This window comes from Rhineura floridana, chromosome 2 (genome assembly GCF_030035675.1).
Source record: "Rhineura floridana isolate rRhiFlo1 chromosome 2, rRhiFlo1.hap2, whole genome shotgun sequence".
Lineage (NCBI taxonomy): Eukaryota > Metazoa > Chordata > Lepidosauria > Squamata > Rhineuridae > Rhineura > Rhineura floridana.
Genome location: NC_084481.1, coordinates 93998206 through 94011418, shown reverse-complemented (window position 1 = coordinate 94011418; position 13213 = coordinate 93998206). Strand labels below are relative to the sequence as shown.

General features: G+C 43.8%; 1 protein-coding gene across 5 annotated transcripts in view; it reads left to right on the top strand.

Annotated features, from left to right (window-relative positions):
- OBSL1 (obscurin like cytoskeletal adaptor 1) overlaps positions 1 to 13213 on the top strand; it is a 77833-nt gene that overhangs the window by 34827 nt on the left and 29793 nt on the right. For 4 of the 5 annotated variants that reach the window (XM_061609411.1, XM_061609413.1, XM_061609410.1 and 1 more), the window contains 3 exons: positions 800 to 1075; positions 4455 to 4730; positions 12549 to 12824. In XM_061609411.1, coding sequence (XP_061465395.1) covers positions 800 to 1075; positions 4455 to 4730; positions 12549 to 12824 — 828 coding nt within the window. The remainder of the gene's footprint in view (positions 1 to 799; positions 1076 to 4454; positions 4731 to 12548; positions 12825 to 13213) is intronic. The other variant, XM_061609414.1, reaches the window with a different exon arrangement.

Below are 13213 nucleotides of genomic sequence, written 5' to 3'. Positions count from 1 at the left end.
GTAGTTGTCTGGGGCACAGTGGGTCATAGACCCCCTTTTTTGGGAGGAGGGTCCCTATGTATGAGCCAATCAGTATATAAGGGGAGTATGTTAGCCACTGAGAGGAGTCTTCTCACATGGCCAACAACATGCTTCCTTGTCCGTTCATGCTGATAGGAGCCAATCAGAGTGAAAGGAGAGGCATCAGTCACTGAGAAGACTTCTCAGTAGCTAACACACCTCCCCCTTTCATATTGATTGGTTCCTTGCATAAGTAAGAAATAAGTTTAATGGCAAAGTACGTTGGTCTCCCAAATCCTAGTCCCACACTTGACTTCATTTCAGAATTCTTAAAATCAAAACTGTTCTGATAACGTTTAACCTCCAGAGAGAGAGAGAGACTGAGGAGGAGATGTACATAGCAGTTTTATTTTGGTTCTATAATTCTGTAATTGCAGAAAAGACCCTGAATCCCGGGGGTGTGGCTGTGAAAGGACCCTGCACTTCTGACTTTTCTGCTACACTACTGCTTGTTCATGAAGTTGATCCTTCAAAAGAGAATTCTGTGATGCCTGTCCAAGTCCTGTCTGAGATTCCTTCACCTTTGTGCAGCGTTTAATGCTCCCCCAGGGGCATTCCTACTGAAAATTGCCCTTCCCAACCTTACTTTCTCTTAGAAGTAGCAGCTGTTGGAGTTTAAATGGCCATCTTTGCATATGGCATGCAGTTTGGCTGTAGACATGATGCTATGCAAGGCTGGACATGTTGGGGGGGCAGAAGGGAAAATGAAGCCTCATGTACTCCTACATTTGTCTGGCAGAACCCCCTGTACGGATTTTGCACCCACCTGAGCGTTCACTGGAGAAGCAGATTTGGGCATTTGAGCGCTTGGAGCTGAGCTGTGAGGTGTCCATTCCCAATGCCCCTGTGCGCTGGTTCAAGGATGGCCTGGAGGTGGATGAGACACACAACTTGTTGCTTCAGATGGAAGGTGCTGAGCACCACCTAGTTGTCCTGCAGGCAAGTGCCGAAGATGCTGGTGAATACATCTGCGAGACTAAGGATGACTCTGTCTCCTTTGATATCAGAGTTTCAGGTGCGTACTGTGGCCCTGAATCTGCAGTTCTGAAAAAAGCCCCAAAGCCTAACCCAGTTCCAACTTTAACCCAGCCCAGGTTCTTAAATTCTTAAAGTGGCAGTCCCAACACAGCCCATACTGAATACTAACTGGCTAATCTGTGAATGCAGCCTCTCTTGTTCTAGTCCAGGGATGTGAAACTTGTGGCCTCCAGATGTTGTGAACTACAACTCCCATCATCCCTGCCCACTGGCCATGCTGGATGGGGCTGATGGGAGTTGGACTCTCAACAAGAGCAGAAAAGCCGCTGGTTCCCCACCCCGGTCTAGTCCCTGCCATAAATTTGGGTTTCTATATTTATGTGTAGAGTTGGGCACAGAATGTGGTGACACAGGCTGTTATGATTAAAGCATGCATTATGTGTCTGATGCCCATAAAACCTCTGGAAATGGGAGTGGGATATTATAAGAGATATGGAGCTGCCAACATTCTGTCTCTATTTACACTCTTATCTTGTAACATGATCCAATGAAAGTGTAATGTGATGTCATTGTGCTATGGGTCCCCATCAACTAATGATGAGAGGCAGGGAGAGGCAGAACAGGGGACAAGGGTAGGCTAACTGTGACCAAGCACATACAGCAGCCATGAGAGCCAAGTACAGTTTGGATATCTGTCCACCACACACTTTTATGCCCATTTAAATTTTAACAGGAACTCACCCCTCTTCGACACAGTGCAACCTGAACATATTGGCAGCACCTACACCAATTCCCAGCAACGTCTAGTGCGTAGAACCACAGTGTCTAGTGTGGGGAACCAGTGGGCTTCCAAATGTTGTTGGACTACATCTTCCATCAGCCCCAGTCATCATAGTTAATGGCCAGGGATTATGGGAATTGTAGTTCAACAACATTTGGAAGGCCACAGGTTTCCCCATGTCTGATGTGGATGCTGCAGGTGTGATGCTGGCTAAATCCACATCAGCTACTTATTAATCTCCAGTAAGAACACAAGAAGATTCCTGCTGGATCAGGCCAAAGACCCATCTAGCCCTGCACCCTGTTTTTACAGTGGCTAAACAGATGCTTATGGAAAACCCACAAGCAGGACCTGAGTGCCACAGCACTCTCCCCATTTGTGATTCCCAGTGACTGGCATTCAGAGGCATACTGCCTCTGAAAGTGCAGGCAGGACACACACAACCATTGTGGCTGGTAGCCTTTGATAGCCTTATCCTCCATGGATTTGTCTTTTAAAGCCTGTTAATGCCTTTTAAAGCCATCCAAGTTTGTGGCCATCACTACATCTTGTGATAGTGAATTTCATAGTTCAATTGTGTGTGAAGAAGTACTTGTTTTGTCTGTCCTGACTGTTCCAGCATTAAGCGTCACTGGATGACCCCCAGGTCCTGGCATTATGAGAGAGGGAGAAAAATGTCTCTGCATTTTCTTCATACCTTGCATAATTTTATACACCTCTATCATGCACTCCCTCACTTGCCTTTTTTTCTGAACTAAAAAACCCCAAACATTGTAACCTGTACTTGACAGGTAAACCTACTGTGCTCTGTAACAGACAAACCCTGAAAGAGCTCAAAGAATCACTGGAAAGAAGGGATTGTCATCACGTATGTGTTATCAGTGAGGTCCCATCTCTTTAGGATTGTCCTCAATAGTGCTAGTAGTAGTTTGGGAATCCCCACTGGCCAAAATTCACAGGGTCAGTAAAATAATACTTCTTATTTGGACCAACCTTTGTTTACAATGCAATGTATGAGCTTTTGCTGGCCAAAGCTTTGGCTTAGCGTAGTGCTGCAAATGCCAGAGCTTGGCTAATGTGTGTCTAAGGAAGCAGTAAATAGAGAACCTCCAATTCTTAATCTTTATTTGGGGAGTCAGCAGTATTCTTTGCATGAGTGCATCCCATCCATGGCTGCACTTCTAAGAGCTCAAGCATTTGTTCTGACCAGTATATAAATATGGTGAGTTCTAAAGAACTTGTAGAATTCTGTGCAGGACTCAAGAGCAAATGTTCAGGCATAAGCTGCTAATGTGGTGCTGCAGCATAAAGTCCTAATACCATCCTTGGGTATATTAATGGATATATGGGGAAAGTAAGTTAACCTTGGAGAGACCCTCCAATATTGGACTGAGTTCTAGCAGTCCTTTTAAAAGTATGGCTTTAAATAAATGGCTGCCCATTTGCTACCAGGCCAAGTTCAAGGTTCTAGTTTTGGTGTACAAAGCCCTGTATAACTCGGGACCAGGATACCTGAAAGACCATCTTACCCCTTATATACCCAGTCGATCACTGCACTCTGCAGGTGAGGGCCTCCTGCAGATACCATCTTATCAGGAGGTTCGTTCTGTACAATATAGGAAACGGACCTTTAGTGTGGTGGCACCTACCCTGTGGAATTCCCTCCCCTTAAATATTAGGCAGGTGCCATCTCTGCTATCTTTTTGGTGCCTTTTGAAGACCTTTCTTTTTCAACAAGCCTTTTAAGTTGAGACCTATCCCAGTCTGCGTCTGTGTTAGAATTGCTTTTAATATGTTTTCTTTAATAATATGTTTTAACCCTTTTTTAAAAAGATGTTTTTAACGTTGTTTTGTTTTAATGTATTTTAAGGTCTTTTTATGATGTTTTAAAGTGTTTTTAGCGTTTCTGTTTGCCACCCTGGGCTCCTGCTGGGAGGAAGGGCGGGATATAGGAGATCAAATAATAAATAAATAATTCCTTGGGAGGGAAGTGGGAGAGCTGTCTGAATAAACTGTTTGGTGAAATCAGGCCAAACTGCATGTGGTAAGCAGTCACATGTAAAGTTTCCTCAGTACTTTCTTTCTTCTTCTTTTTGCAAAATGTATCCGGCAAGGATGCAATGAGCAGCAGAAGGGTGGTGTACAGAGGGGAGGGGCTTCTTAGCCCTTTCTTCTTTGGTGTTTTTTTCTGCTAAACTCGCACTTTGCCCTCCCTCCCCCAAGCTGCCTTTCCCCCTGTGGGGGAAAAGATATCGGTACTTAGAATTGAATGCTCAAAACACAAAATCCCTAATCTGTTTGGGGTCTATAAGAAACATGGGGGGGGAATTGTCTGTATGCTATCCTGGACTGTGAAGGACAGCACAGAACTGGGAGAAAAGGCATCTATGACCAGTAGCTAAACCTGGACACTTTCTCATGAACTTTTCAGCCCAGTGTTTTAGCTGGGAAAGGGATTGGCTCCCATATGCCTGGGAGAAGACAAATTCCATTTATCTGTGAGGGCCCCTACAGATCCAGGAGCTCCTTTTGCAAAGACATTCTCTTCTCCAGTGAAAAATTGTGGGTTTGGCTCAGCAACAACAATGTTGTCTGTGGCTGCTTCAAACTCGGGCTGCCTGCCCTCTCCTTCCAGAACCCCCTGTGAAGATTGTGCAGCCCCGCAGGACTCCCTCTGTCCTGAAGGCATCAACGGGGGAGACAGTGACTCTGATCTGTGTGCTCTCTCATGGGAATGCGCCAGTCCGCTGGGTTAAGGACGGTGTCACGCTAGAGGCCAACAGCGGCCTCATCCTGGAGGAGGAGGGTGCTCGGCGGTGTCTGGTCATCCCTGCAGCTGGCCCAGAGCATTCTGGGAAATACATCTGCAACGCTGTTGACGATACCATGACCTTCGCCATCCAGGTGTCGGGTGAGTGCAGCGCTCAGCGACCCTGGCAGCACCAGGGAAGGGAGCTGAGAGAAGAGTGTTGGTGGGTGGTAGTTGGGGGAGGGGGAATCCTGGCCCATGTTGCTGAGATGGATTTCACGCACTGATCCATTCCAGCCCCAGACACTCTCACTCTTCCTTGCACTGCCTGCTGTACAGAGCTTGGGAAAAGTTGCCCCAGAGCTCCTGAATGAGGACCTGCTATCCAGTCGCTAGAGCCAGGGCTCAGGGGCATCAGTATGACTTTGTCTCCTAAATCCAGACACGTTATAATTTGGTCATGCAAGCAGAGGCAGAAAAGTACTATTTCCCAAAGAACTGGCCCTGCAATCTGGTGTTGTATGACTTTGGTGGCATACTCTGCCTAAAGCCCAGTCCAAACACCCCTGACCATAAAAAGCAAAATCATGGGGGCTGTTAGCATTTGCTCTAAACATTGCCTTTTTGTGATCTTATGCACTGGATTTCTGATTCCTCAGCTTGCCTAGAAGTGTGCACTGGCTTTTCTTTGTGTTTTCTGGTGCTGCTGGACTGTGTTGTTCCCACAACAATCTGTGTGAATATATAGTATCTAAAGTCAAGGTATAATTTTAAAAAATCAAAACAATATATTAACATATGAAAACAAATAAAAAACTATTCAGCTATACAGTATATGATAATATGATAAATGTTAAAGGCTAGGGCAAATAAAAATAAATAAATACCTGGCTCAATAAATAAAACAGAATAAAATAAAATACAGTGTCGGCACCATCTTACTTTGTTTGGGGAAGAATTCCAAAACTAGAGCACCACCACTGAAAAGGCCCCTCTCCTTTATGGATACATAATATTTTCCTAGTGTTGGTGTGCCATTTGAATTTCCTACATCAGGCACCGAAGTAACTTGTGCTGCCATTTTCTTCTATGAGGTTCCAAAGATGGCCACAGTTACAGACAGGCATGCTGTGTGTTGTGAGGTGGGATGTGTGCTAGGGAGATGAGGGATGAAAATTGGCTTCATACTCAAGATCAAAGATCACAGACATGAACTCTCACTGACTGATGCATGGATTTCTGTGCACTTAAACAATGGTTTTGTCTTGTACACATTGTACACTCTCTCATGCACACAAGATCCTTTCTCACTCCATCATCACCATCAGCTTATTTAAAACATGTGCAGAGCACTGGTAAGATTGCTTTGACGAATGGAAAGAAGGGGTCCCTCTTTCTCTTTTTCCCCCTTACCAAAAGAAATTATCTAGAACCAGATTTTTAAAAATGTACAGCCCATAGAGATGTAGCTGGACCAAATAAAAAGCTCTCCAAGTATCTGGAGTGTTGCAGATGGGAGAGATCTAATATGTCCCACATCCCTCTGGTTTCCCATATTGCTAAGTTTGGGGATGGGAAGGAATTTGAACCCCTGCTCCCTCCATCTCTCCAGCTCAGACCTGTTGGTTTTACTGGGTATTCCATCTCTTTTGCTTGAGATGTCTGGTCTTAAGATTAACACAGTCGTCTTTTATGGACAGAGGCAATTATACCTATAGCAGTGGAATGACAGGCAGAAACCAACAGGTGAAGTTTGTCTTGTCATGTAGTTGCAGTGATAAGGAATGCTCTATAGCCATTAAAGGCCATTGCAAAGATAGCAATCCTGTCCAGGTTGCTTTATTGAGGTATTCTTTGCATGCAGTTAACTTTTGGTGTGAGGTTTCTTCTCTGATTGTGAGAGACTCTTTCAGTTATGTGGAAGGTCAGATATTCAGAATAAGAGGTTGCTGTGTGCTATAGATTCAGCCTTAGAGGAGAGGTTGAAGAAAAGATTTTTAGTCCTGTACAGTCCCTAAGGTTTGATTGCAGAACATATCATATGGAAAGAGGGATTGGACCAAGAAGTCCAAGAAGCTAGACTCCTAGCAGGGGCACACAAGGTGGAATGGTCAAAGCTAAGACACCAGACTAAGATGCATCCAGACTCAGAGGAAGGCAATGGTAAACCATCTCTGAACACCTCTTACCACGAAAACCCAGTGAACAGAGTATACAAAATGGAACATGAGATAGTGCTGGAAGATGAGACCCCCAGGTCAGAAGGCACTCACTGAGCTACTGGGGAAGAACAAAGGACAAGTACGAGTAGTGCTGTGACTAATGACACTGTGACTAATTCATGGAGGAACTGTATGATGAAGAACCAGAAATTTTAGAATGTGAGGTAAAAGCCGCTCTTAAAATACTTGGAAGAAACAAATCACCAGGAACAGATGGCATACCAACAGAGTTGCTACAAGCTACTGAGATTGAACCTGTCCAAATTTTGACAAAAAATTGTCAACATATATGGAAAAGAAAACAATGGCCCACAGACTTGAAGCATTCAATATACATCCCAATTCCAAAGAAAGGGGATCCCAGGGAATGCAGTAATTATCAAAATATTGCCTTAATATCCCATGCAAGTAAAGTAATGCTCAAGATTCTACAACAAAGGCTCTTACCATATATGGAGAGAGAAATGCCAGATGTCCAAGCTGGATTTAGAAAGGGAAGAAGAAATATGTTGCAAACATACATTGGATAATGGAACAGACCAAAGAATTTCAGAAGGAAATCACCATGTGCTTTATAGATTACAGCAAAGCCTTTGACTGTGTAGATCATGAAAAACTATGGAATGCTTTAAAAGAAAAGGGGTGCCACAGCATCTGATTGTCCTGACAAGGTCAAGAGGCTACTGTAAGGACAGAATATGGAGAAACCGATTGGTTCCCAATCGGAAAGGGTGTGAGACGGGTGTATTTTATCATCCTATTTGTTTAATCTATATGCAGAACATATCATATGGAAAGAGGGATTGGACCAAGATGAAGGAGGTATTGGAAAATTGGAGGGAGAAATATCAATAATTTAAGATATCCAGACGATACCATACTCTTGGCAGAAACCAGTAATGATTTGAAATGGATGCTGATGAAAGTTAAAGAGGAAAGCACAAAAGCAGGACTACAGCTGAACGTCAAGAAGACTAAAGTAATAACAGAAGATTTATGTAACTTTAAAGTTGACAACAAGGACATTGAACTTGTCAAGGATTATCAATACCTTGGTACAGTCATTAACCAAATTGGAAACAATACTCAAGAAAGTAGAAGACTAGGACTGGAGAGGGCAGCTATGAGAGAACTAGAAAAGGTCCTCAAATGTAAAGATGTATCACTGAACACTAAAGTCAGGATCATTCAGACCATGGTATTCCCGATCTCTATGTATGGATGTGAAAGTTGCACAGTGAAAAAAGCAGATAAGAGAAAAGTCAACTCATTTGAAATGTGGTGCTGGAGGAGAGCTTTGCAGATACCATGGACCGCGAAAAAGACAAATAATTGGGTGTTAGAACAAATTAAACCAGAACTATCACTAGAAGCTAAAATGATGAAACTGAGGTTATCTGTCCTGCCCAGAGTCCGAGAGACGAGACGGAGACAAGACTGGAATTAATTCTTGTTTTATTAGAGTAATGGTTACATCAAAAGCAGTGCGCTTCATAGACCTCTCTATGCTGACTCACTACTGACCCTAACTAGACTACCTAAGCATGCTCTGCAGCGTGTGGAGTAAGTTGACTCAGCACCCCAATCACGGGGGCGCCGCCTTAAATAGGAAAGGTCTTCGCCCGTAATCTCTGACTCCTTCGAAGTTCCACCTTCTGACCGACCCGCTTCTCGCGGCGTCTCATGCAGGGCGAGCCTCCGCTTGTTCATCTGACAGTGCAGGCTCGCTAGGTGCCGGCTCGACTTCAGGGGGTGGGGAACCCACTGGTGAGGAAGAGTTTGAAGTGCCAGGCGGGGAGTCCTGGGGGGTAGAGTTGGCGCGCATGCAAGGTCGTCCCCCAACAGCTCTGTTGGGGCGCTTGTAGGTGGAGCAAGCTCTGCGTTGACAGGAGGACTGTCCGTGGGAACTGGTGGGCTGTCAGCTTCACCCCTTCCCTCAATGCCCTCAAAAACCTCACCCACCTCTTGCTCCTCTTCCTGATCTATCTGGGGAAGCTGGGGCTCGACCGACTCCTCTCCCTGCTCCTCCTGGGGGAGTTGGTGCTCAACATTATCATACTTTGGACACAGAATGAGAAGACACGATTCACTAGAAAAGACAATAATGCTGGGAAAAACAAAAAGGAGTAGAAAAAGAGGAAGACCAAACAAGAGATGGGTTGATTCCATAAAGGAAGCCACAGATCTGAACTTACAACAGGGTGGTTTATAACAGATGCTATTGGAGGTTGCTGATTCATAGGTCGCCATAAGTCGTAATCACCTTGAAGGCACATAAAAACAAGGCAGCTGCTGCCTAGTAGCTCATCTTCGGGGGCAGGGGGATTATTTCTGAATTACCAATGAATCAGAGGTTCTGGATGTGAAGAACAGGTTTTGCGATACTGAAGAAAATTAGCTATTTTGCTTGGCAGACTTGGGAACTGTGATATTAGGGCTTTTCTAGGAACATAGAAAGCTGCCTTATGCTGACTCAGATCAGTGGCTGCTTCATCTTGCTAAGAATTGTTTCAACATTGACTGGCAGTTGCTCTCCATTGTTTCAGACAGGAGCCTTTCCCAGCCTACCTGGAGATGCCAAGGACTGAACCTGGGACCTTTTCTATGCAAAGCGTGGGCTTCGCCACTGAAGCATGACCCTTCCCGGTCTCTCCAGTGATTATTATTTTGCCTTCCCCTGGAGCTGGTGAAACAGCTATGACTGTATGCTAAAGCACTTGATTGCAATATTTTGGGGCATCTAACTAAAATTTATCTGTAGGGCTTGTTGTTGCATCTTTATTTAATAGCACTGATTGTACTGCTGCTGCAGAGGTGACGATGGATCAGAGCTTGACATCAGTGTGCTGCATTCCTATGAGATGTCACACATATGTGGTTTTGATCTGCAACCACTTCCCCCACCGCCATGGTCTCTCTCCCATCTGGCTGCCATGGCAATTTGCTGTTGCTCCTTTGACCCAAGGTTCAGCTGAGCCTTCTTTCCAAAGAAGAGGAGACCACTGTGTAGAATTAATTCATTTTTAGGGGATTTCATTGACTTGAGCATTGCCTGCACTTTCTTGAGATGGAAAACTGGATCTTACCCTATGTCCCTTGCTGCTTAGCGTAGAAAAGGCTATTGTTAATAGAACTGTTGTCCTGCTTTTTAAAAATGGAAACCTTTTATAAGTGCATCTGGCATTATTAAGGTAGGGTAATGCTAGACAGTCATGAAGAACATGGATTCAGAGGTCATTTTCTCCTCGGACAGAACCCCCTTCTGGCTTTGTAGAGTCAAAAATCTTTCTAGGGGTGTTTATCACCCCACATCACACCACTAACCAACAATAGCTTGCAAACAGGAAGTGCCTCATTAAAATGGTACTTCTGGTCTCAGGAGTACAGAGCAACGGTTGCAGTTTTGGCCCAATAGTTACTCTGTTCTTTCCTGTCAGTCATATATAAAGTGTCTTCCCCTTGTTACTGGTTAATCACACCCAGTTCTCCAAGCTGGGCTTTACAGTTTCCAGAGAGCAGAGGGATGAAAATTGCACACAGAAAAATTAAGAACCAGGAATAGCTACAACATGTTTTTTGACATCAAGTATGCTTTAAGCAGAAACCAGAGAAAACAGGAATATTTAATTCCCAGTGGTATGATGGAGTGATGAGCCATCATAGAGGCTGAAGTAGTTAACGTCAGTGTTGCCACGGGAGCACAATAGGGTGGCCACTCATGCATCACCAAAATAAAGATAAAAGAGGGCATAGATATACATTAAAATTGCATACACAAATTTATACGTGTAGATTCAAATAAATAATTATTGGAAACAATTTTATAATTTAAATAGAAATACAGTTCACGTCAGTGTAGATTGTGACCAGATGATCTGTATGCCTGCTCAGTCTGCTCTCCAGGCGCTCAGTGTTGTTGGGCAACTTCAAGGCCCCCTCTTTGTGCATCCTTCTTATAGTTCTGTCTCCTTAAACCAGACTCGGACTGAGCAGCGTTCAAACAGAGAAGTCCTTCAAATAAAGGGCTGCTCTCTGTAAAGCATGACACTTGGCCACTCGAACAATGCAATGAGAAGTGATTAAAAGGGACCTAGTGCACTGAAGAGAACAAAAGGAGTCTCACGAAAAAAATGTCTGTTGTGCTATGTTGTTTTGGCCTGTAGGTGGAGCTACCTTTGTGGCAGTGGTGTGCAGTTTTGACAGTGGTTTTGTTTTCAGTTGAATCAGTGCAAATGATTGTCGGATAATTTCTTAGAATTCATATCCAAATGACGAAATGGAGGCCAGGAAACAGGGTATGCTTTGTTTTTTGTTTTTTGAGAGAGTAGGTAGGAAACAAGCAAGCGCAGCAGTCCTGAAGGACACCTCTTTAAATTAATAAACTTGAGATGGAGAAAGATTGCATGGCCCGTAAAAATTATGTTGGTCACAGCTAAGTAAAATTTGTGCTCTGATGCACATTTGATGCAGGAATTTATCTCACTAGCTAAAAAGAATTTGTATTTTGCAGTATCTGTAATGAAGGCGAGGAAACAAAAAGGGTAGAATCCCAAGACAATTGGGCATCCTTAAGAATTCTACACACACACACACTGAGCACCTGATGCTGCAGTATCGCTGAAGGTGTATGTGTGGACATGGTCAGCCCCTTGGATGGGAGACAACTGGGAGGCTCCTGTAAGAGAAGACTCCTATTTTCACACATGCTTAAGGGGGCTCTTGCTCCATTTGAATTTGTAAAGTCTATTTTGGCCATGATGCTCATTTGCATTGCAAATGCCTCGCCTCCACTGTTTTCTTCTGCATGGACAATGATCAGATATCACATGACTAGTGGGAGAGAGGCAGCTCAAAGACAGGTTAAACTTCACATGTGAAAATGGCAACGCCTTCTGTCTCACATACACTTAACGTTCCAGTGTCCAGTTTATTTCAGTTGATCATAAACTCTTTTAACATCGTACTTGCCCATTGGCTCAAAATGCTCATACTGATTATCGTACAAAGCAATATCTTGACACAATTTTGTTACAGAAAAATGGAATAATTTTTATATTCTTTGCCGTGCCCAGAAACTTGAATGGTCCCATTGCTCCTTGAAACTGTGAGCAAGCCTCATTAGTGCTTAACCGAGGTCGCCAGGACTGATCCTAAGCAGCAAGTCATCCCCACGTCACATGTCAAATGTACCCAGAGCACCTTGGAGTCTCTCAAAATTATATAGTATTGGTTAATCCCCATGGAGGCTAGGTGTCCAAAGGGAGCTACTTCATTTCATTCCAATTCCTCTTAAACCACACAGTACTTGGGATGCATTTTATGTAAAACTAGGATAAATTGTCTCTGGAATAAGGAGGCTGTTAGGATGAACACATTAAGGATTGCAGACTGCTTTGGGCAGTAAATATAAACAAAGCAATTTAACTATAAAAGGAAAAAACATACTGAAAACAGTTAAAAACATCTCAAAACACAATTACAGTTAAAAATATTGTAAAACACAGTTAAAATATTGTAAAACATAGTTAAAAACATTCTTTCAACTGTAATCTTTGGGTTGCCAGGAACAGTCCCCTTCAGCCATCAAATGCCTGGGTAAACAGGAATGTTTTCAAATTCCTCCTAAAAGTCATTAATGATGGAGACAGAAGCACCTCACTGGGGAGGGCATTCCACAAAGTTAAGAGTGCCATGAAAATGTTTACTAGATGGAGCAGCAGCAACAACAAGTTAACTGAACCTTTCTTTATGCTGGCAGACCCCCCAGTGCGGATTGTGGGGCGTGATGAGCTGCAAACTCACCACTGCTGCCTGTCTTCAGAGGACCTGACACTATCAGTGATGCTGTCTTGCCCTAAAGGAGAGGTGAAGTGGTACAAGGATGGTGAGAAACTCCAGGACACAGACCATGTGCGACTGGAGCAGGATGGCGCACACCATTCCTTGGTGATTCTGGGAGCGGAGCGCTGCGATGCGGGGGAGTATCTGTGTGACAGTGGTGATGACAGCCTCATCTTCTATGTCACAGTGGAGGGTAAGGCCTGGACCTGGAGGGAGAGGGAAAGGCCACTCAAGAGCAATTTTTCCTTTTTAAAAAAAAATAAATCAGTTTTTATTAGTCAAGTATGCAGTCTATAACAGAAAGAGCATCGTGTTCCAGCATACAGATTGTTTCAGTACTATTTTAGTGATCTAAATTCAGTAAGAGACAAAAAGGATTCAATGGGAATTTGTCCTCCCACATGCATTTATAAAAGGTCAACTCATTCACAGTAATTACCTTTAGTTTCATGTTCTGGCTGCTATCATCCTGTTGCCCACCAATTCTCACTGTCTCTGTTGAATAGAATCTTGGAGGGATCCTCCTGGCATTATTAAAAGAGAGAGGAAAATTCATATCCTGTAATTTATTGCCTTGGCTAC